Below are 26,282 nucleotides of genomic sequence, written 5' to 3' on the forward strand. Positions count from 1 at the left end.
AGGTTTTGAAAAATGCTCATAACTTCTATGTCCCTTGAGATATAACCTTCATATTTGGTATGCATGTGTATATGGACAAGGCCTTTCCATACGCACACAAATTTTGACCCCTGTGATCTTGACCTTGAAGTTAGGGTCCGCGTTTAGGTTTCGAAATCTGCATTTAGGTTTTGAAAAATGCTCATAACTTCTATGTCCCTTGAGATATAACCTTCATATTTGGTATGCATTTGTATATGGACAAGGCCTTTCCATACGCACACAAATTTTGACCCCTGTGACCTTGACCTTAGGGTCCGCGTTTAGGTTTCCAAATCTACGTTTAGGTTTCCAAAAAAGCTCATAACTTCTATCAAGCGTTTATAGGGGGCATAAGTCATCCTATGGTGACAGTTAAATGTCTACAATCTGTGGGGGGTTTCAATTGTCATATTTCTTGTATATTATAATTTTTAACAAATTATTCTTCGACCTTCAGTTATATGAATTTATTCAATTAATTTTTATGTGTTTGTCTGAAAATGGCATTACCAGTTGCAATTATTCAACAATTTTAGTATGTTTTATTGTATCTAACAGGAATGTCTGTACCATGAATGTTTTTGAAGCAAAATAGGGATGACATGATCTGTAGTTACAAAGGATTTTTTTCCGAAAGAAAACATGTAGATAAGCAGTCTTAAAATAAGGGAACAGTTTAAGATGTTGTAATAAGACTCTAAAGTTCATGTACATATTTTAGGTTTGCCCTAGAGGTATAGCAGATCGTGTCAATCTGGGATTGATACCCAGCTCTGAAGAAGGCTGGCCAGTTGCATGTGCAGCTCTCAAACCATGTGGTGGTACCCTGCATATTCATCATAATATCAACAGCAAACCATGTGGTGGTACCCTGCATAATCACCACAATATCAACACCAGCTCTGTTTGCCAGACAGAATTAGATTCTGCAGAACATGTTGGTAGTTCAACGATATTCACAGAAATCTCTGCAATTGGTGGCAAGGAAACAAGTAAAGATGGACTAGGACAAGTACTAGATGATGAACCTCTGCAATCTAAATCAGCAGACAGGTATCAGAGGTGGATTAAATGGGCACAGGGGACTTCCAGAATTGTAAAGGGACTTCTTGAAACTATTCATTGCAAACCTTGGGAAGTAACAATATTGCACATTGAACATGTGAAGTCGTATGCTCCTTATATAGACCATGTGGTATTAGATTTACGTTGTACATCTTTTTAAATAAGAGTGAATGTTATTTTATGAGTTTGAATGAATTTGTTATATACATGTATGTCTCAGGCCATCAAGGCTTTCAACTGAACCACGTTACCATTCCAACATCTTCTAATCACAACAGTAATTTGTGCCTGTTGAAAGACCTTTTTGTCATCAATCTCTACGTACCCAATATGAGATGTTTTAAATCAATTACCGGCATTTCCCAACTTGCTATCAATGCATTAGTATGTTCAATGGTTAACTCATCTGATCACAATGGCTTTAAGGGACTTGTTCAGAGTTTGGTATAATGATAATTTGAAAATAATTGTTATATATCCGAAAAAGAATGTATGCATTATGTTTAAAGAAGCGAAATAATGCTCTGTAGCTCGGTAAAAGACTGATTCAAGTACATTGTAGTTATTCCTAAACAGATAAGCATCCTTCAAAATCAATAAAATAATAAAGAGCTGTACACGCTTTTCCTTGATTATTTGGAAAATACTTCAAGTATTAGTATTGGTGAATTTTTCGCTGATGCATACAAAAGACTGCGTAGCGCGTTGGCTTCTGCTTCTAGAGGACTTGGGTTTTAATCCTGGGGACGGTATTATTTTTTATTCATTTTTTTTTCTTTCTATTATAAGTTATAACAAGTTAAGACTTATTAAAACGTTATAGATCTATTAACAAACATTATTAATGAATTGTTTGTAATAACTTGATCTATGAATTAGTCCTTATAGTGAAACCTTGTGAAGATCTATGAGTAAGTCCATATAGTGTAACCTTGTGAACACTTTTGAAACAGTCATTTAAATATGTTAGTAAGTACCATCCCTGTAGCAGCAATACTTTTTAGCTCACCTGATTGCTCAGGTGAGCTTTTGTGACCGGTCTTTGTCCGTCGTTTGTCCGTCCGTCCGTTAACATTTGCTCGTAAACACTCTAGAGGCCACATTTCTTGTCCCATCTTCATGAAACTTGGTCAGAAGCTTCGTCCCAATGAAATCTTGGCCGAATTCGAAACTGGGTTGTGCCGGGTCAAAAACTAGGTCACGAGGTCAAAAAAAAGAAAAACCTTGTAAACACTGTAGAAGTAACATTTCATGCACAATCTTCATGTAACTTTGTAAAAATGTTTGTCTTAATGATATCTTGGTTGAGTTCAAAAGTGGTGCGATCCGTTGAAAAACATGGCCGCCAGTGGGCGGGGCAGTTTTCCTTATTTGGCTATAGAGAAACCTTGTAAACACTCAGATCTCTAGAAGTCACAATTTTTGCCCAATCATCATGAAAGTTGGTCAAAACAATGGTTCAATTGATGTCTCGTACGAGTTCGAAAATGGTCGAGATCGGTAAAAAAAAAAAAACGCCAGTGGGCGGGGCATTTTTCTCTATATGTATATACATGTAGTGGCAGTTTTCCCTATTTGGCTATAGAGAAACCTTGTAAACACTCTAAAAGTCACAATTTTTGCCCAATCATCATGAAAGTTGGTCAAAACATTGGTTTTATTAATATCGCAGATGAGTTTGAAAATGGTCGGGATCGGTGAAAAAACATGGCCGCCAGTGGGCGGGGCATTTTTCTCTATATGTATATAGTGAAAACATGTGAACACAGTAGAAGTCACATTTTTGGCCCAATTTTCATGAAATTTGCTCAGAACATTTGTTTCCTTGATACGAGAGTTGAGTTCAAAAATGGTTCCGGTCAGTTGAATAACATGGCTGCTGGGAGGGGGGCAGTTTTCTCATTATGCCCCCCCCCTCCCCCGCCCTTTTGAAGAAGAGCGGGTATTTTTTTGTTTTGCTCATGTCGGTCTGTCCACCAGATGGTTTCCAGATGATAACTCAAGAGCGCACTTCATAGGTACATTGATCATGACTCGCAGATGACCCCTATTGATTTTCAGGTCACTAGGTCAAAGGTCAAGGTCACGATGACCCGAAATAGTAAAATGGTTTATGGATGATAACTCAAGAACACTTATGCCTAGGATCATGAAACTTCATAGATACATTGATCATGACTCGAAGATGACCCCTATTGATTTTCAGGTCACTAGGTCAAAGGTCAAGGTCAGGGTGACCAAAGCAGTAAAATGGTTTCCGGATGATAACTCAAGAACGCTTTTGCCTATGATCATGAAACTTCATAGATGCATTGATCGTTACTCGCAGATAACCCCTATTGATTTTCAGGTCACTAGGTTAAAGGTCAAGGTCACGATGACCCGAAATAGTAAAATGGTTTCCGGATGAAAACTCAAGAACGCTTATGCCTAGGATCATTAAACTTCATATGTACATTGATCATGACTCGAAGATGACCCCTTTTGATTTTCAGGTCACTAGATCAAAGGTCAAGGTCACGGTGACCTGAAATAGTAAAATGGTTTCTGGATGATAACTCAAGAACGCTTATGCCTAGGATCATGAAACTTCATAGGTACAATGATCATGACTCGCAGATGACCCATAATGATTTTCAGGTCACTAGGTCAAAGGTCAAGGTCACTGTGACCTGAAATAGTAAAATGGTTTCTGGATGATAACTCAAGAACGCTTTTGCCTAGGTTCATGAAACTTCATAGGTATATTGATCATGACTCGCAGATGACCCCTATTGATTATCAGGTCACAAGGTCAAAGGTCAAGGTCACAGTGCCAAAAAACGTATTCACACAATGGCTGTCAAGGTCACGGTGACTCAACTTAGAAAAATGGTTTCCGGATGATAACTCAAGAATGCTTACGCCTAGGATCATGAAACTTCATAGGTACATTGATCATGACTCGCAGATGAAATAATTATGAAACTTGACCAGGATGTTTGTCTGGACAATATCTTGGTCAGGTTTGACATTTGGTAAAGATTGAATGAACCAACTACTCTCAGGTGTGCGAACTAGGGCCATCTTGGCCCTCTTGTTTAGTTTAGCACGACCCAAACACCTACATATGGACTGAATACTTGCAAACTGATGGTTGGACAAGGGTCAATCTTTTGCCGTCCCCATCCCTCCCATCTGTGAGTGAAACCAAAAAACGCAATTGAATCGGTTTCATGAAAACAATTTGGTTATTATTAACTGTATATTTTCTATACATGTACATGTAATAGCATGTGATATATCTGGAGTCAATTTCATTAGTACAGTTTGTATGTTCTTATCATATGCACAGTAATGTATTAATCCCTATCACACCTAGGCGCTTTCAACAAGAAAATTATTTGCTGTGATTGGTTCCATAAACAAGTTAGCAATGAAAAAACAACGTGATTTTTAGCTCCACTGGCCAGAGGCCAGCGGGGTTTATGTCATGGTCCTGTGTCCGTCGTACGTGCGTGCGTCCGTGTGTGCATTAACTTTTTAGCTCACCTGAGCAATCTTGGTTGAGTTCAAAAGTGATTCTGATCAGTTGAAAAACATGGCTGTCAGTGGGCGGGGCAGTTTTCCTTATTTGGCCATAGAGAAACCTTGTAAACACTCTAGAAGTCACAATTTTTGCCCAATCATCATGAAAGTTGGTCAAAACATTGGTTCAATTGATGTCTCTGATGAGTTCGAAAATGGTCAAGATCGGTGAAAAAACATGGTCGCCAGTGGGCCGGGCATTTTTCTCTATATGTATATTATATAAGTGGCAGTTTTCCCTTTTTGGCTATAGAGAAACCTTGTAAACACTCTAGAAGTCACAATTTTTGCCCAATCATCATGAAAGTTGGTCAAAACATTGGTTTTATTGATTTCTAGGACGAGTTTGAAAATGGTCAGGATCGGTGAAAAAACATGGCCGCCAGTGGGCGGGGCATTTTTCTCTATATGTATATAGTGAAAACATGTGAACACTGTAGAAGTCACATTTTTGCCCAATTTTCATGAAATTTGCTCAGAACATTTGTTTCCTTGATACGAGAGTTGAGTTCAAAAATGGTTCCGGTCAGTTGAATAACATGGCTGCTGGGAGGGGGGCAGTTTTCTAATTATGCCCCCCTCCCCCCCCCTTTCGCAGAAGAGGGGGTATATTGTTTTGCTCATGTCGGTCCGTCCGTCCACCAGATGGTTTCCGGATGATAACTCCAGAGCGCTTATGCCAAGGATCATGAAACTTCATAGGTACATTGATCATGATTCGCAGATGACCCCTATTGATTTTCAGGTCACTAGGTCAAAGGTCAAGGTCACGATGACCCGAAATAGTAAAATGGTTTCCGGATGATAACTCAAGAACGCTTATGCCTAGGATCATGAAACTTCATAGATACATTGATCATGACTCGCAGATGACCCCTATTGATTTTCAGGTCAAAGGTCAAGGTCACGGTGACCCAAAGCAGTAAAATGGTTTCCAGATGATAACTCAAGAACGCTTATGTCTAGGATCATGAAACTTCATAGATACATTGATCGTGACTCGCAGATAACCCCTATTGATTTTCAGGTCACTAGGTTAAAGGTCAAGGTCACGATGACCCGAAATAGTAAAATGGTTTCCGGATGATAACTCAAGAACCCTTATGCCTAGGTTCATGAAACTTTATAGGTATATTGATCATGACTCGCAGATGACCCCTATTGATTATCAGGTCACTAGGTCAAAGGTCAAGGTAACAGTGCCAAAAAACGTATTCACACAAGGGCTGTCAAGGTCACAGTGACTCAACTTAGAAAAATGGTTTCCGGATGATAACTCAAGAATGCTTTCCCCTAGGATCATGAAACTTCATAGGTACATTGATCATGACTCACAGATGAAATAATGATGAAACTTGACCAGGATGTTTGTCTGGACAATATCTAGGTCAAGTTTGACATTTGGTTAAGATTGAATGAACCGACTCCTTTCAGGTGAGCGAACTAGGGCCATCTTTGCCCTCTTGCTCTTTAAACATCTTCTCCTAAACTACAAGTCCAATTCTGATAAAACTTCTCACAAATGTTCCTGGGGTAAACCTCTTTCAAATTTATTCCAATTATGCCCCTAGGGTCAAATTTGACCCCGCCCCGGGGGTCAATTAATTGAACATATGCTTATATAAAGCCTATTTTGTGCAAAATTTAAAAATCTTTTTGTCCATAACCATTGGGCCTAGTGCTATCACATTTGGTATGTAGTGACATTTAATAGTTCTCTACTTTGTTTGTTCAAATTATGAAAAATGAACATATGCTTATATAAAGCCTATTTTGTGCAAACTTTAAAAATGTACTTGTCCATAACCGTAGGGCCTAGGGCTACCAAATTCGGTATGTAGTGACATCTAATAGTTCTCTACTTAGTTTGTTCAAATTATGCCCCTGGTATAAAATTTGACCGTTCCCCAGGGGTCACAAAACTGAAAATATGCTTCTATAAAGCCTCTTTTGTGCAAACTTTAAAAATCTTCCTGTCCATAACCATTGGGCCCAGGGCTACCAAATTTGATAGGTAGTGACATCTTATAGTTCTCTACTAAGTTTGTTCAAATTATGCCCCTTGGGCCAAATTTATCCCTTGAAGGCTCCTATTAAAAAGTTTTTCAATAAAATTTGATTCGTCAAAAAACATTGCCACAGGAAGTCGTTGAACTTTGCATGTTTATGCGTGTTTGCTACTTATTCATTATGGGATGAATAAACTATTTTCTTCTCAAACTAAAAGTTTATCAAAATACACTTGGAATAACTTTTTAATTATAAGAGATAAATGCATACATGTCGAGCATGAAAGGTAGACCAACATGTAAACTATCCATAAATGTTAACCCTTTACCAAACGACACATTTTGGACTGCCCCAAATTGAATGAGATTGCAGACGAGAAATAATATTGTAAAGGACTATTTATAAATTGGCTGGGTGGGGAAGAAATCATTGTGATAAATGGAGAAATTGCTCATTATGAGCAATTTCTCCTTTTTGAAACCGGAAGTCCTGTTTTCAAAACGAAAACAAACTCTTCAGAAAGAAAGAGAAAGTCACATGCTTTAGTACATTTCAACCAATGCGCATTGCACGCTTTTTTCGCATAAAAAACCAGTGGAGCGATACAGGGCCATCATGGCCCTCTCGTTTTTAAGAGTAGCCGATTTCATTTAATATGCATACAATTATTTTCTGCAGACAGGGACTCTAAAACGTTATTGACTGGTTCCAGTCAAATACTTTAATTTATTCAACAAGTACTGTGCAATATTTTCTAGCTGTTACATACAAGTCAATATGTTTCATCTGATAAATGTTTTATTATGCTCCCCCAAAAAATTTTAGTCGCCGCTATGTCTGTCCGTCCGTCCGTGTGTCCGTCCACAATTTTTGTCCGGGCTATTTCTCAGCAACTAATGACCGGAATTCAATGAAACTTTATGGGAAGCTTCACTACCAAGAGATAATGTGCATATTATCAGCAGGTTCTGGTTGGATGATTTTTCAGAGAGTTATGGCCCTTTAAAATTGTCCATTAACTGTACATATAGTGCAATTCTTGTCCGGGCTATTTCTCAGCAATTAATGTCTGTAATTCAATTAAACGTTATGGGAAGCTTCACTACCAAGAGGAGATGTGCATATTATCAGCCGGTTCTGGTCGATTTTTCACAGAGTTATGGCCCTTTGAAATTTTCCACTAACTGTACATATAGTGCAATTCTTGTCCGGGCTATTTCTCAGCAACTAATGACCAGAATTCAGTGAAACTTAATGGGAAGCTTCACTACCAAGAGGAGATGTGCATATTATCAGCCGGTTCTCATCGGATGATTTTTCACAGAGTTATGGCCCTTTGAAATTTTCCATGGTACATATAGTGCAATTCTTGTCCGGGCTATTTCTCAGCAACTTATTACGGGAAATCAATGAAACTTAATGGAAAGCTTCACTACCAACAGGAGATGTGCAAATTATCAGCCGGTTATGGTCGGATGATTTTTCACAGAGTTATGGCCCTTTGAAATTTTCTATAAACTGTACAGATAGTGCAATTCTTGTCCGGGCTCTTTCTCCCCAACTACTGACTTGAATACAATGAAGCTTTATGGGAAACTTAACTACCTTGAGGAGATGCGCATGTTAATAGTGGGTTCTGGTTAGATGATTTATTTAGAGAGTTATAGCCCTTTGAAATTTTTAAGTTGCTAAACTATCCTTCGTATTATTTTGTCTAAAGTTATGCCCCTCAAGACGTTTCCTTTTATCTGAATATATAGTGCAATATTGTGACAAAAAAACCTTTGGGGAGCATCAGCCGTCTCTGACGGTTTCTTGTTTAAATAATTGCAGTAAAGACCAAGTTGGCAATTGCTAATAAATTTAAATTTCAAAACATGTTAATTATAATACAACTTACAAATTAAAATGCACACAAACACCTCAACTTAAGCGGTCAATAATAATGATATTGTAATAATACACGATATACATGATAGTGGCAAGCCTACAGTATTCAATTTGACTCCAGTGCTTTCAAACATTGTTTATACGTTTTTACAAACAAAACGCATTTAGATGAAATAGGCATAATTTTTTCATTGGTCGGAACTAATGCCATATTGGTTTGCAGTAAATTATTTCCACTGGCCAGAAGCTTTAAATTACTCCTTACATGTGTTCTAAAAGTAATTGATAATATTAAGTATACAGACAGATTTAGACAAATAATCTCAAGAATTGATGTGTAAATTATAAATAAAACTAATATGCTATGAATAACAAAAAGTTAATTGGCACAACCAAGTTTAACATACCAAAATGCCTGTGCTATGTTAAATTCCAATACCAAATGTTTATTTTTTAAGTAAATTTTAAAGACCAGAGTACATGTGGTTTATTAAAATATTTGATATGCTGTTATCATTTACATATCTTTAAACAAGTACGTTTACGAAAAATTTATGAGCAAGATAACAATGACAGCAACCGCAGCAATTCCTCCACATGCGCAGTAAAGTGTGCCTCTATCTGCAGCTTTCTGTTTATAATGCAAACCCTTGTCAGCACCCTGAAACAATAATGTGGGTTGTTGTTAGAAGTAAACTAGCATCTGGCTGTATATTACCATAAATGTTTTAATGAGCATGGTGCGTGTATTAACACGTAAATTAATGGACCTAAGTCACTTCGTCTTGAGCGATTTTTGCCTACAACACAATCCCATCGTGGACAATGTTTTGTCAGCGATGACAATCACCGTGATCTGTCCAGCGGCGTTTCCATCGTAATAGATTGCGGTGACAAAAAGTGAGCACCCAGTGCATTATGGGAATATCAATCTCACGGTGGACCACCGCGGCCACAGTGGTTCACGGTGAAATACAGTATAGTTTCTACATGAAAACTTTACTAGTTGTTTATTTAAAGAATTGTTTTTTTGACATTTGGAAAATGTGTCTCATAGCTTGCCAATATTAACATATACACATGTTACATGAACATGTAATTTGATATCCGATTAATTTATTGATTTTGTGTTTGTATTGTTACATGTATTTATTAGAATAATATACATTCGGCAGTGAGTATTCTATTTAGTGATATTTTAATGCAAAAAGATCAGTTGTTATGTTGCCGACTGACTATACATGTTTATAACTGTTTTGTTCAGTAACAAGTTCATTTCGTAAAAAAAAACGTTATTGAAGGAATATTGTGATAAATATTGATATATTCAATATCACAATATTAAGATTACTTCTTTCACAATTTTTATGCTCCCCCAATTTTTTTGGGGGGAGCATATAGTCGCCGCTTCGTCTGTCCATGCGTGTGTCCGTCCGTCCGTGCACAATTTTTGTCCGGGATATGTCTCAGCAATTTAAGACCGGAATTCAATTAAACTTTATGGGAAGCTTCACACCCAAGAGGAGATGTGCATATTATCAGCCGGTTCTGGTCGGATGATTTTTCACAGAGTTATGGCCCTTTGAAATTTTCCATTAACTGTACATATAGTGCAATTCTTGTCCGGGCTATTGCTCAGCAACTAATGACCGGAATTCAATGAAACATTTTGGGAAGCTTCACTACCAAGAGGAGATGTGCATATTATCAGCCGGTTCTCGTCGGATGATTTTTCACAGATTTATGGCCCTTTGAAATTTTCTATAAACTTTACATATAGTCAGAGACGTAGATAACACTGTGTTATCTACGTCTCTGATAAAGTGCAATTCTTGTCCAGGCTATTTCTCCCAACTTCTGACTGGAATTCAATGAAGCTTTATGGGAAGCTTAACTACCTTGAGGAGATGCGCATGTTATTTCTGGGTTCTGGTTAGATGATTAATTTAGAGAGTTATGGCCCTTTGAAATTTTTAAGTTGCTAAACCATCCATCGTATTATTTTGTCCAAAGTTATGCCCCTCAAGACGTTTCCTTTTATCTGAATATATAGTGCAATATTGTGACAAAAAAAACCTTTGGGGAGCATCACCCGTCTCCGACGGTTTCTTGTTTAAAATATGTATCGAAATCAGTTTTAATACGAGACATGTACAATAAAAAGATACACCTGTATTACAAATTCTTATTTGTCATATCATGTATTTTAATAAATGTTTATGATAAAAATAATTAAAATCTCGGCAGCGTTGTTATTCTTGGTCGTACCTGAAATAAAAAGTAAAGCGGGGTGCATTATTTAAGATTCTAGCCGTAGCGGCAATAAACTGAAAGGACCTTTTCAGAGATATTGGCATGTATTGAAGTTTGTCATTAAATGCTTTATATTGATAAATGTAAACATTGGATGTAAAAAGCTCAGGTAAAAAAAAGAATAATTTTACGAAAGGAAATAAGTAACCATCAACTGGGCTGGAACCAGTGACCCCCGAAGTAAAAGTCTTAGGCCGGGTTTCCATGCATCCGTGTCCGCGCTCCGGGTCCGCGTTCCGTGTCCGCGTTCCGTATACGGACACGGAGTATCGTTTCCATGCATCCGCTTATTATTTAAGCCTTTACGTGTAAAAAGCTCATTCCAAACGTGGTGGTACTTTGATTAGGATGTCGTTATTAGAAGAGCACACATTTTTTATGCTGCGGCAGCACTGCAAGTTAGTAGACGGAAACGCAGACATAGGTACTGGTCACGTGCCATCATAAGAAACCGTCAAAATTACGGTACATACTACCATCTTATTAGAGAATTAGAGCTGAACGATGAAGAGTTTAGGACCTTGGTAAGTTATTAATAATTATTAACAAAATATTTAAATACTGTTATAACCCAAGGTATACAAAAATCCTAAATATCTCATTGTTTCATACCGCTATCAGCTAATTTCTCCAACACCACAGTACAGAAAGCCGAAACGAGCTGATAAGCCACTCTGGACAAGCTGAATTAATGACAATTAGCATAGTTATATTGATAAACATTACTGATTATTCGTATTACAGACTTTAAAACTTGTATGTGAACCCGCATAGACAAAAAAGAACATAAATAGCGACTTCTTATAGCGTTATATCTTGTTTGAAATATATACTGTGTCTTTTGAAAAGCGATTATAGAGTGTAGACGATATATATTCGAATTGTTTGATGCAATGTCTTTGTCTTTGTATTGTTTCTTACCTTGGTTGTATATTTCAGAGTGATCCCTTACTAAATATATTATTTTTTCACTAATATTTATGCTTGAAAGTCGACCATTCATGTTCACTTCCGTCCGTGTACTGAGTCCGCGTCCGTGAAAAATCGCTCACCGAGCGATTTTTCATGGACGCAATTCGCGGACGAAAAATGCGGACGCGGAACGCGGATACATGGAATCGCTCCAACAGATTTCAACCAGTTCGTTTTTTCGCGGACACGGACACGGAACGCGGACGCGGAGACATGGAAACCCGGCCTAACGCTCAGACCATCCGGCCATCCGTGCTCATAAAATTAGTCATGTATTTTAAACTTTACATAAGTAATCCTATTAGTTTCACAAATATAACGACAACAACAGAACTATTCAAATGATTCCAAATTATGTGCTTTTATAGAGAGACGTATTTTCTTAGTTTTCTAGGACGATTTTGAGAAATTCGTTGGACCCACGCGTTGAATAGAATTGAAGTACAATAGTTTTGAGTAAGGCTCAATTGATCTGAAAAGTTAACAAATTCTAGCCACAAATAAACATGCGGTTCTCAAGTATTTCATGTAATAAAGATATTAGGATCCCTGTTAAGCGGGAATATTAAACTTTGAGGGATTAGTTTGGTTTAAACATATTTATTCAAGAATGTGTTTTACACCATAACTTACAAGCATGTACAGTTTATAGGATATATAGGACGTACATGTAAGCTAGGCCAGTGGGGCTCCTTTCCTCAGTGATATACATATACACAAACATAGTGACGGTAATTTCATTTTACACACAAAACATTTTAATAATCATTCGAATTTAAACAAGTTCATGAGTATGATTGGAATCAAAGTTGTTTAAAAATGTTGAAACGATGTATTAAGAAAAAAAATTGCTTATGTAATTTTAAAGAAATTATTTGTAAAAAGATGTTGAAACATAGACAGTTAAACAACTCTGAACCTTGCTGAGTTTCAAACCAAAGATTTATCAAGAAACGTGTGTATTTATCGATCCTTATTCAAACGGATCGTGTTGTATATTAGTTCTGGCTACCATAACTTTAAATGTCGCTTGTTATGATTTTTGACTGGCGCGACTTTGTACAGGTCTGTCAATACTATATAAACTGTACACTTTAGTTTCTTTAGCTAGTTGTATATCGTATTTGTTAGACTGTTGCATTTGTGGTTGTCAGTGTCTTTGAATGACAAGAAAATGGTATCACTGAACAAACCATTAAATGAAAGCTACAGCAGAAAATTTACAACTTGTGGTACCAAACTAAGGACACTTTTATGGAACAAAATCATATCTGCTTCTAAACACTACTAAAAGCAAATTGACTAAAACGTTTTTGTTCTAAGAGTACGTACCGTTTCTGAAACAACATTCGAATCGTATGCAAGTGGTTCAAGTTGTTCATCGGCAATCGACCCTATGTCCGAACTCCAACCTTTTTCGTTAGTATGGAGATTTGTCTGTTGGGTGGATGTTTCCTGTTTAGTAAACGGGACGGTCGTTTTATCTGTTGAACCAAGACCTTCATATTCACAATTGTCGTGATCGTGTCCCGTTCCATTTGAATCACAAAACGTGTTGGAAGGAAACAGTTCATACACAGTATGACTCAATCCGGTGTTAGTCAATTTTAGGGGTATCTGACATGAGCTGTTTTTGCATATTTCGACGTCATCATTGAATGCACATATTGCTCCACAAGCGACAAGCTCCACAATCTGCTTGTTTTGAGTCATTATTTACATCATTTGACGCGAAATGCACATGCTTACTTTCTTCTAAACTCGAACATTCAGTGTTTTTGTTGTCGAGCTGTATCGAATTTATCATGCAATCATTTGTGATTGCATTGTCACCCGATGATGAAGTGTGTAGCACATTAGGGAATGTTTGTATTATTTGTCTTTCTGTTCTTGAATAGTTCAAATCACAACTTCCGTGTTCAGCGATGTTGTGATTACAAGGGAAAACAATATCGGAAGTAGAAACATGATTTGAATCTGTATTACAGTCTACGGTTAGTATAGAATCGACGACCGTTCGTCGTGAAAACGATTTCCCATTTGTGGACTGTATTCTTTCATTTTGTGAGCACGTGTGGAAAAGAACGTCCAATGTATTCTGTTCATTAGTTCCACAGATTATTGTAGGCTGCATTTGTTTGCTTAATATATTTTCGCGCTTACAAAATTTAAGTGAGGATTGCTCCTTTTCGCATAATTTCACACCCATCCATGTCTCAGTTGACGACGCCAGTTTCGCTCAAAACGTGGTAATGCGTTTAATACACGTAAATCCGTAGGTGAATATTCGGATTGTCCGGTGGATTCATCTAGAATCTTTTGGAGATTGTGTCTACAAAACAATGTATCATTGTTAAACTAAATGAACACCCTACATGTAACGCTCTTAGAAGACATTTTTTATTGGCCGATTAAGTGTCGAAACCTACAATATATATTCCATTCCGTTAACACTATATTTAATAACTCTGGGGACTTTGCTATTATAATTTGGCCGGTTTGAAGCGCGCCAACAGGTATATTTGTCGTTCTTTCGTGTTTGCTGGTTTATTGCCAATATTACAACTTGAACGGAACGACAACTATAAACGCAAAAACGAAACTTAGTTTGTGATCGAGTGTTGTCGTTTTCACACCTCTTAAGCAATTTGCCTTGCAACCCCTTTAACGATTTTGATCCCGCTAACATAACACACATATTACAGTAAAAAAAGAAGGCGTTTAAATACATTTTGAAGATGAACTATCAAATTAAAATTGTGACTTTTGCAAAATATGGTGTAAAACGACAATTCTTAATGAATGGACATATATTTCAAAATGGAAACATGTGAAAGCTCATTGTTTTTCTTAGATGTTAGGTGATTTGTGGTTACCAGCCACAATCAGTACTTTCGGGTAAGATATAAATGTGTATCGGTAATACATTTTAGCGATGTGAAAACGAAAGTACATCGCGAAAATAGGTGACATAACGATTGCACACTATAAATAACGCAAGTAGATTGATTATTTTATATATATAATATATACAATTAACTACGCATGCACACTTTGCATTCCTGGGTTTACCATTTGACGATGATGATCAATCTACTTGCGTTATTTATAGTTAACTGGTAGTTACCTGGTAGACATCCCCAGTAAAATTGTATTCTGAATATACTGAAAATATGAAAACGTTACAACTTTTTTCAAGTAATGTAATATACCAGTTGTTATATTTTAATCAATATAAACTAATAATTGTAAAAAAATACGGTATTTTAGAACTTTTTTTCGGCAATCTGGTTGACAGCCCCTTTAAATGTCGATAATTAACATTATATACAATATATGTTCGTAAAATTATTTTTTGAAGAAATAAATCAGGATATGGAACCACAATACTTATATGGTATGCAGTATGATAATGCACATATTGCAATATTGTAGTTATTGTTAAAAATGACAGCAACGTTTTTAAGCGTAAATGCTGACAATATGCCATATATTAAGGGCAACAAACAACTGTATTGATTTGGATAGCATAGTGTGTAGCTGCTGTATCCGCTTGGCCTTTATATTGGAAATAACTCTACGCTGAACAGTCAGTTTACAACGTTGTAAAACGTTATCTCGCATCCCGAATATGTTCAAATATATCATGCATAAATAGAGTAATGTTACTTTACAAATTAGGTAGTCACTAAAAGTATCTGTTAAGGTTCATGTAGAGGCTTCAGTTTGAAAAATGTGGGACCCCTAGCATTGAACTCAAATTTGACTAAACGAAGAGTGCCACATTGAAAATGTATACATATTTACTTAAACGGATGGTTTTCCTTCAAACTGCTACCAATTTTGTGCAGGAACGTCTCATACCATCGACAAAATCAATCAAAATACAAAGCGATTTTAACACAAAAATAGATAATTATTTTCAAAAATCTGAATGATGTTTATTCAACGTATTTCGGCGGAAAATTATATAACTAGTTAATAACATCGACATTGATGAGGGCAAGTTACGCTTAAATAGTAAAAAAACGTTATCATATCTAGAAATATCAAAACTCGAACACATGCCATTTCATGACGATGTGGGCAGCCATTTTTAAATTAATAAAATCAAAAGAAACATGCTAAAAACCCACTCATCGCCTTATTGACATTCCAAACGGTTGACGATGACAAATGCATTGAATTGTAATCTTTTCGTTGATGTGTGCAAACTGCATGATCAGACCTCGTAAACACTCCAAAAAATAACTTTGTAAGAAGCATTTCACCAATGTTTACAATGTTGTCGAATCACATGCACTTGTATTATTGCGCACAAAATAGTAAGTTTTCAGACTGACAGAAAGATCGATACGAAACTCCGCTCAATTCATCACGGTATACTATTTTATTGATAATATATAATAATAATTCGCTTCAACAACCTAAATGTAAAAATAATTCTTTTAAACGGAGTTTTTAATAACGAAAGTGAAAACAACGGAAGTCGGATGGATATTCTGTGAGATGCACTTCGGCTCAGAAAAAAACATACAAATACACTAAAAAAAGACGTGTGTGGGGAGGGGGGCGGAATTTTCAGCTGGAAAATATTTGAAATGGGGTAAATGATTACATCTGTGTGTGATCATTTCTGTTATTAAGCGCGATCTCTTCCTGATTAATGTTTTTTACTAGTCGCGACCCAACTGTCAAAATAATGATGTGTTTTCTCAGGTATGTGTATTCACATACCACGTTTTCTTATTACTGCACGTGATTTCGACCGATTTGTAATGCACGTTTTTCGACGGAGCACAGCAAGTGCCACGCTTTCAAAATGGGTAGAAGGAATCGATATACAAATGTATAAAAAGATTCGGTTTGCCAAAAGGAACACATTATTCAAAACGGTACAAGGACAGTAGTTGTTCAGGAAGGAAGAAAGAAAAAACCACGATACCTAGTTGTGTATTTCTATGTAAAACTATGATTTCTAGAGTCGTCTGCACAAAACTCATAAAATCTTGTTATTGATGAGCAAAATCTCCTTTTATCACAATGATTTCTACCCAGCCAAACCTATTTCTTTATATTTATTTACAATTGTATATGTCGTCTGCAATTTCTTTTTGTGTTAAAATCGCTTTGTAATTTGATTGATTTTGTCGATGGTATGAGACTTTGCTGCACAAAATTGGTAGCAGTTTGAAGGAAAACCATCCTTTCAAGCAAATATGTAAACATTTTCAATGTGGCACTCTTCGTTTAGTCAAGTTTGAGTTCAATGCTAGGGGTCCAACATTTTTCAAACTGAAGCCTTTACATGAACCTTAAAGTAAATGAGTTGACATTTTATAGAGTGTTCGTTTCCTTTTTCGCGCAGTTTTCGCCCAATCGGTCAAAATGACGGGGAATTTTCTGAACGTTTAATTCCACAATGACAAAGGACAATCTTAGTTTGACAGCTACGCCGACGAAAGAACGTCCAAATATGCTATTCATACCGGTATGCATTGAGAAGCTAAACCTGTTGGCCCAATGAGTATAGTTCATAAAAATATGTACATAGATACAATATTTTCACAAATATTGAGTCAAATTGTGCACTCTTCTTTGTTTGGGTCTCTTATGGTTTGTGTTTGTTGTAAGTGAGAAAATAAGTTATTATCAAACTTGTGCATTTTGGGAGAAAATAATTGTGATTCATTTCGTCACGCTTCATTTGAAAGTGATTATTTGTGTGTCCTTAAACCTCACACACTTCATGATGTTAAAGGGACCTTTTCACGGTTTGGTAAATTGACAAAATTAAAAAATGTGTTTCAGATTCGCAAATGTTCGTTGTACTTATGATATTTGTGAGGAAACAGTAATACTGAACATTAACCAAGCTCTTAAATATCCATTATACGCATCTTTTGACGATTTTTAAAACCTGAAAAATTATAAAGCGTTGCAGCGCGAAACGATTGAATAATTTTGAGAGTTCTGTTGTTGTCGTTATATTTTGTTACACTACGATGATTGTTTATATAAAGTATAAAATATATCCTTAATTGTATGAGCATGGATGGCCGAGTGGTCCACGCGTAAGACTTTTACTCCAGGGGTCAGAGTGTCGAGCCCAGTTGAGGGTTATTTTTGTTTCGTTCTTTTATTGTATTCTTGTTTTTCACTGGAGCTTTTGCAATCCAATGTTTACATTTATCAATATAATGCATTTAATGACAAACTTCAATACATGCCCAAATATGTGAAAAGGTCCCTTTAAAATACAGCGATTTTCTAGTAGCACATTTATAATGGAAGGTTATTTCAATATGCTATATCATATATGGATACTAAAGGTGCGTACACATCCTTCTTAGGCCAAACATACAATGAAATCTACAAATGACTTTGATAGTGAATTAAGCCATGGGCTTCTTGCGATCAACATATTGCCACTAGTTATCCCTCGCCATAGGCGGAGGGATATTGTTTTGGCGTTGTCCGTCCGTACTTCCGTCCGTCCGTCTTTCCGTCCGTCCGTCCGGAGCCATATCTTGGAAGTGCTTTGGCGGATTTTATTGAAACTTCGTATGAGTATATTTATAGATAATAGGATGATGCACGCCAAATGGCATTGTACACCATCTGATAATAACAGAGTTATGACCCTTTGTATCTTGAAAAAAATGCTTTTTTAGAGTCAAATATAACACTTTTGTGTCCAGAAGCATATTGGCGGGGAATATCAATTCAACGAATTTGCTTGTTGCTAAATGTTTTGGTAAGCTATTTCAACATCCTTAAAATAATGTTAAGGTTATTGCACTGGTAAGATCGAGGGCAGATCAACAAATCAACAACATTAAGTCATATACAACCTGACCTATCCCACCTACTGCCGGTACTGGTATATAATTATACATGTTCTTCCAACATGTTTCAATTCATCTCTATGTCATATACACATTTGCATAATATCAAAAATGTCGAAATATTATGTTGCACCACGGATGGGAAAATAGTTTGTATACATTAAAACATTACGATTCATTGGATGTAGCAAAAGTATTCCATTATTTCTTACACACATGGAAAGATAAAGAACATGTTATTTACTTGAAAACATGTCTGAATAGCTCAAAAGAAAAAAGTCAGTCAGAGGTAAAAACCATGCATACTTGTAGCTTTTGTATTAGAACTAAACCAATATCAACAGCGGTCATTTTATGGTATAATCATACCTAAGCATACTCTCAATAGATAAAAAATAACTAAGATACCTACGCTTTTACGACGCCGATGCACATTTTTGCAATCCATATCATACAAGGGAACATGCCAATATTAAATAACAAAGTATGATCCTGGCAGTACAAGTACTTGCTCTTGTGTAACATATGATTTGACAATAGGTAAATGAATGCTAGATAAAATACAGAATCTTGCAATGTCCGTATTGGCTTTGACGGATATTGGAAAATGTCTGGTTAAGACACGATACATTCGTTAAGCATGTATTTATCCCGTATTTCGTCGATAATTTCAAGGGAAACAGCTACATATCTGATCAATAGAGTGATCGTTCTTACGCTATCAAATGTTTATGTGGCTTTTATTTTTGCAGACAATGACAATTGATTTGTTCATTGAATGTAACCTTTTAAGTGTTTAAGTATTTCGATTCTATTTTGCATATACCGGTAGGTAGATACAGGAATACCTACAAAAGATGTCCAACCCTGCCAAATTTGAAAATGGTCGAATGTGATTAAGGGATCTGTTCACCCCTGCTTCGCCAACAAAGAAGAACGTGCTTGATTTCGTGGAAGCCTCTTAACATATATTATTAATGTATTTTAAGTAAAGCTGTTCATTAAGAATTGCTTTGTGTGCTTCCGTATGTGCTTACTTACCGAAGTGCCATACTATTCATGAACAGTTATATCTTGTCTTTGTTTTGTTCATAGAAAACTAGTAAATCAATATGAATATAGATTTTCCCGAACTTTTCGTGCATCTTTTCTAAGTTTAAACCTTTTCTTTTTGTTTTAGCTCGATTGCATAGAAAAGCCTTATGCTTATTTGAAATGCTATCGAGTCCGTTACCTGGGACTAGAACCAGTACTTACCAGTGTTTATGGGGGGAAATCTAAAGAACGCTCCCACAGTGAGGATCGAACCCATGACCTCCCGATTGCTAGGCGGACACCATATCCACTACCCCACTGCGACCTTAGGAATAAATACCAAAATACAAGATGTATTTTCAATTTAATTCATTCACTTGTTGTTTATTTATGAGACGTAAAGGATGTATGGAACAATAATTATCATAGTTTTAGCGCAGAGGTAAATTAGGGGTCGCTCATTGTATTGTATTGGCGGTACATATGCTTGTGAAAAAGTCATTCGGCTTTTGCGTTACTGACCAGTATACACGTTAATTTTCATTATATTTTATTGGATATACAATATTGTCAAGTTTTCTCATGGAAATGATTATCTGCAAGAATGTAGTATTCTTCTGTTTAAACTATATGAACGTTAGTTCACATTGTGGTTTATATATATATCAAAATGTGAATTGTTCTAATTTGAATGTTGTTATACGTTATAAAGGTGTCATCTGGTCGTAGGCATAGATACCAAAATACAAGCTGTTTTTTATGTCCCGCAGTATAGTATGGTTTTTGCCCTGTCTGTTTGTTGGTTGTTTGTTGGTTTGTTGGTTTGTCTGCGTCAAACATTGATCATAACTTTTGCAATATTGAAGATAGCAATTTGATATTTGGCATGCATGTGTATCTCATGGAGCTGCACATTTTGAGTGGTGAAAGGTCAAGGCCAAGGTCATCCTTCAAGGTCAAAGGTCAAATATATGGGGGACATAGTGTTTCACAAACACATCTTGTTTTAAATTCATTTCTTGTTTTGTTGTTTATTTAGAGGACTTATTGGATCTATGGATATTATTTTGCAGAGTCAGACGAATGTGTGATTTTGAATTCAGACATTACACATAGGATGGGCATTATTTTGGTGATTTTCTCAGACAAAATTGTTAATTTCATGTTCTAAATGTATTGTTGTAATTGTTATTCTACTCCTTTAGTATAATAAGCAATTGTTCAGGACTTCTTCATAAATAGTAATGACATGTTTAATCATTCTAATTTCATTTATAAACTATGTTCATGTACGCATGGACACGGTTTTAATATGTTTAGGTTTATGAAATCAAAGACAACATCCAGTTTTGATGAAACAAAAAATCAATTTGTATAAGCAAGTGTCTGTTTCACTTACAATTTGAATGGAAACATAATTCTATACATTACTGAAAAGATCATTCAAACTTCACATTCTATGGTTTATTTAACATTATATTGTTTATTCAATATATACAAAAGACATACATTCCATGAGCATACATGATCAAAACATAGTAACATATTTTTAAAGGCATGACATTTGATCAGTATTGAAATACATAAGTTGTTCAAATAGTATCAATACATGAAAAGGTCTAGGATTTTTTTGTTGGATTACAGCATTTAGAATCTATTTAACAAGTAATGCTATAACGATAACTTCAAAAACAACAAAGACGACTCAACAAGAGAGCGAGAAGTCAAGTTTGAGTAATGAATTATATACAATTAATCAAAATAATATGTATACAAGTTTCTTTGATTAAATGTTTTATGTACATACATAGCTAAGTTTGTACTTGTATTATATGATTGCATTAATTCAATAAAATGTATAATGTTTGGTATTTTCCAATAATATTTATTCGTATACAATTTCTTATATCATCATATAAGGAACATTCTAATAGAAAATGATATTCACCCTCAAGGACATTTGCATGTTGACATTTTCTATTTTGAAAAGGTATATCTTCAGGTTTATGCCATCTTCCTGATTCGATTTCTTATCTTTGGGATGAAACCCTTAATCTACAAAGATCAGATCTAAACTTATTTATACTTACATTTTTAAGTAAGGTTGCAAGTCAAATTTACAAAACTGCCTGTAACTTATTGCTTATGAAGAATCATTAAGTTCTGTATCATTTAATAAAGAATTTACCAAGGATAAAAACACTTTTCATCACCTACACCTTGGTTTAGCCATGCATATTGAAAACCTAAGGCCTGTAAAAGATTACAAACCGATTTTGCCCAAGAATAATTTGCTTTATTTATTAAATTCTCACACATTTGATTATAAATACACTTTTCATACTTATTATCTTCTAACTGAATAATTTTCAACCAATACCGTTTTACATTAATGGCTCTTTTAGTTATCAAGGACGTTCTTCCATGTTCCCCGAATACAAAATTATTATGTGTTTAAATTTTCACGACTAGAAGTTTTTGCTAAAAATTAAGTGAACTCTTTCAATTGCCATTGACTCAGTTAAGCCCCATATTTCTACCCCATAATTTAAAATTGGTAAAACATGCTGATCAAACAAATCAAACAACAATTTGGTATGTATTGAAATTGTTGGATGATTAATTAAATATGAATTAAGCTTAAAAACAGCCTTTGAGGCTTGACATGACAGTGTTTCAAAGGTATTTGCAAAAGATCCTTTTGTAGTAAATACAATTCCTAAATATGTAAATGATTTAACAAATTCTAATGCTTGGTCTTTGTGCAATTTTAAATCCCACCTAAGTTGTCTCCCTTTTTAAAAAACCATAAACTTTGTTTTATTTGTGCTAACACATAATTTCCACCTATCACAATATTCCTCTATCAAAGGCAAACCTTTAATAAATTCTTCCTCAGTTTCTGCCATAGATACAATCTCATCTGCATATAGCAACAAAAATAACTAATTAATAGAAAATATAAATGGTGATAATGATTGTCCTGATTCTCATTGTCTTACTCCTAAAAACACAGGAAAAATCTTCATTACTTATTGTGTTACCTAATTTTATTCTTGATTTCACATTTGCATACATAGATTTTATAATATCAAATATTTTTGCTCTAACGCCTAGCTTCAACAGTTTATACTAGATGATATCCTTCACCAAATAATCGAACACTTTTTTGGTATCAACAAATACGACATACAATCTTTTGTGTTCACTTAATAAGTAATTAATTACATCATGTAATACAAAATGTTATCAATAGTTGCCATATTTTGCCTGAATTCTGCCTGTGCCTCTATATAGATTCGCTAGTTTTCAGCCCAATTATTAAGCATATTGTTAATGACCTTCGTGAATAATTTTCCAAAAGTACTTAATTTTGTTATCCCTTTGTAATTATTCTCATCCTGTTTGTCACCCTTTTTATGTAACGGAACAATAACAACCTCACACCACACTTCAGGAAAATGTCCATATTCAAAGAATTAATTAAACAAAGTTCAAACCACTTTAAAGGGACTATCAACCACGATTGACCAAAAAAGAAAAGTTCTAAAATACCGTATTTAAAAAAAAAAATTAGTTTATATTGATTAAAATTTCACGACTGGTATATTACATTACTTGATAAAAGTTCATATTTTCAGTATATTTGGTAATAAAATTTCGCGATGTGAAATCGAAAGTTCATCGCGAAAATAGGTGACATAACGATATACACACTATAAATAACGCAAGTAGATTGATCATTTTATATAAATAATATATACAATTCACTATGCATGCACAATTTGCATTCCTGGGTTTACCACGTGACGACGATGATCAATCTACTGGCGTTATTTATAATTAACTGGTAGTTACCCGGTAGACATACCCATTAAAATATATTACCGAATGTACTGAAAAATGAAAACTTAACAACTTTTTTGAAGTAATGTAATATACCAGTCGTAATATTTTAATCAATATAAACTAATAATTGTAAAAATATACGGTATTTTACAACTTTTCTTTTCTTCGTCGTCGTGGTTACCAGTCCCTTTAAGAAACTTTTACTACTAATTCCAAATTTAAAAAACTCATTTAGCAGATAATCAGGTCCACCTGATTTACCATTATGTATTTGCTTACAATATATAAAGAAGTGAAGCACTTATAATTTCTTGATCAGTAATTGCCACATTTCATTCACTAAACAATATATTTTATTCTCTATTTAAGTACGGTCCTGATAAAACAAGACATCTTCATCAGCTTGATAAAATCTAGATTTAGGATCATTAATTGATTTAAAATAGTTTAAAAACTCCCTACTTCTTATATCTAACTTATTGTCTTTACATGTATTATTCTTAAACATTTTCCAGCAAAGTTTTGCACTTGTAAGTCTTGCATTCTCTTCTTTAATTGTTTGATTTTTATCATAAGCATATTTCTTTTTTTCTAATTGTACTTTTATAAAGACTGGTAGGTACTACCATGCTTTTCTATTTTCCTATGCGGAATACTGTCTGTACAAATTGAGATTCATGTTATAACATTTACACTATTTTTATCAACATAATATGTATTGACAACTAGCTTTTTCAAAATAATGGTGAACTTATGTTTTCAAGTACATCACAAAATTGGGTTAAATAACTATCTAATGAATCAATATTTTGGGTTTGATCAATACAGACACTAATAGTATCACAAGTATTTAATACATTTTCACAATTTCATGCATATTTATAATCCATTTTCTTTTCATTATCCCATTTGTAAATATATGTTTGTTTTGGCGTCATTGATCGTTACGGCTATTACTGTTAGGATATGTCTCTAACTCAGTTTTACACGCAATACTACATTTTACTACACAGTGATCTTATAAAATGTTAGGATCTAAACTTCAAACTTATGAATCAATGGAAATATGTTACTTTTACAGAGAACAAGTTCAACCTTTGGAACTTACAAATGTGTGTTTTCCTATATTTCTATCTGAACCTAGTCTACCATTCACTATTCTTAAACCTGACATTTTACAAAAATCCAATTCATTATGAAGAAACTGTATTACAAAATGCATTATTTCTACCACGAGTCGGCAATATTAAGCCTACTGCTCATAAATAGGCACTGGTATACATATGATACTGTTTTCGATGCTCATTAAATGCGCATGGTTTCTACTTGTCAATTAATGTCAGATTATTTCGATAATTTTCTTCTGCAAAAACATGTATTAATTCATTTGAAAATATAATAAAATAAATATTATAAAATTTGTTGTACAAGTATTAAAGGGACCGTCAACCGCGATTGACGAAAAAATAAAAGTTCTAAAATACCGTAGTTTTTAGAATTAAAGTTTTTTTTTAAATATCACGACTGGTATATTACACTACTTGAAAAAAGTTGTTAAGTTTTCATATTATCAGTATATTCGGTAATGAATTTTACAGGGTACAGGTACCAGGTAACTACCAGTTAACTATAAATAACGCAAGTAGATCATCATCACGTAGTAAACCCAGAAATGCAAATTGTGCATGCGTAGTGAATTGTATATATTGTATATATCAAATGATCAATCTACTTGCGTTATTTATAGTGTGTATATCGTTATGTCACATATTGCCATCCATATGTACTTTCGATTTCACATCGCGAAATTGTATTACCGAATATACTGAAAATATTAACTTTTTCAAGTAATGTAACATACCAGTCGTCATATTTTAATCAATATAAACTAATAATTAAAAAACACACACGGTATTTTAGAACTTTTCTGTTTTCGTCAATCGCGGTTGACGGTCCCTTCAATCACTTGCACTTGGTGGTGTTTGTTTCATTATTACTACAGTCTATATGTTGAACCTGTTTTCTATGTGATATAATCACTATCAATATTATTGTCGTTTACATTTGTACTAAAGCTTTATGAGCGTTTTCATTGGTTAATGTATGTTTCATAGACCATTGTACTTGTATTATAATATTTTCCTGAAACGTAGTCAAGTGATGTTATGCATTGTAAATAATTGTCTAGTTTCATCCTTTAATTTTACTTAAAAATAATACAAGGAATGAGTGCAAATACAAACATTGTATTTCTTGGTCATCACACATCATGATTTGTTATTCTTTCAATGAAGATATTAAAAAGGTCGGAGAAATGCGGCACCCAACCACGGGCGGTGGTGCTGCAGTCCTGCTGTCATCGGCAGAGGAGGTGCTTGCCTCAACGATGGAAGGCAACCCTGTGATGAAAAGATTATCAGGGGGAGTGGATTCAGACGGTGACCATATACGATTTAAATAAAATTAATTAATGTCCCGTAATTTTTTAAATGGTCTCCTCCAACGTGTCAAAGCCATTAAAGGCAACAAGGGCTGAATCTGTATGAACTCTTAGATATGTTTCAGAAGATTCTTTTTGTCTTTTATTATAAAATTAAAGATATTTTTTCTAAAATTATTTAGCCTTCAATTAATAGATATTTTCAAGTCACTATGTTTTCCATATTTAATCAACTGTAAATTAACTTTTGTTATAGATACACAAAATCTAGG

General features: G+C 34.8%; 1 protein-coding gene and 1 long non-coding RNA gene across 10 annotated transcripts in view; one reads left to right on the forward strand and one right to left on the reverse strand.

Annotated features, from left to right (window-relative positions):
* LOC127843841 (tRNA wybutosine-synthesizing protein 2 homolog) overlaps positions 1–10,795 on the forward strand; it is a 53,546-nt gene extending 42,751 nt beyond the window's left edge. For 3 of the 9 annotated variants that reach the window (XM_052373710.1, XM_052373737.1, XM_052373746.1), the window contains one exon: positions 743–10,795. In XM_052373710.1, coding sequence (XP_052229670.1) covers positions 743–1,246 — 504 coding nt within the window. In that variant the 3' untranslated portion in view covers positions 1,247–10,795. The remainder of the gene's footprint in view (positions 1–742) is intronic. The other 6 variants (XR_008032384.1, XR_008032387.1, XR_008032379.1 and 3 more) reach the window with 6 other exon arrangements.
* Positions 8,544–14,996, reverse strand: LOC127844208 (uncharacterized). The gene is made up of 3 exons (XR_008032623.1): positions 14,966–14,996; positions 13,171–14,170; positions 8,544–9,214 (listed from the first exon to the last, which is right to left on the reverse strand). It is a non-coding gene; the product is annotated as an uncharacterized LOC127844208 (long non-coding RNA).
* Positions 14,997–26,282: the final 11,286 nt, after the last annotated feature.

Source organism: Dreissena polymorpha, chromosome 1 (assembly GCF_020536995.1).
Source record: "Dreissena polymorpha isolate Duluth1 chromosome 1, UMN_Dpol_1.0, whole genome shotgun sequence".
In the NCBI taxonomy this organism is placed as follows: Eukaryota; Metazoa; Mollusca; class Bivalvia; order Myida; family Dreissenidae; genus Dreissena; species Dreissena polymorpha.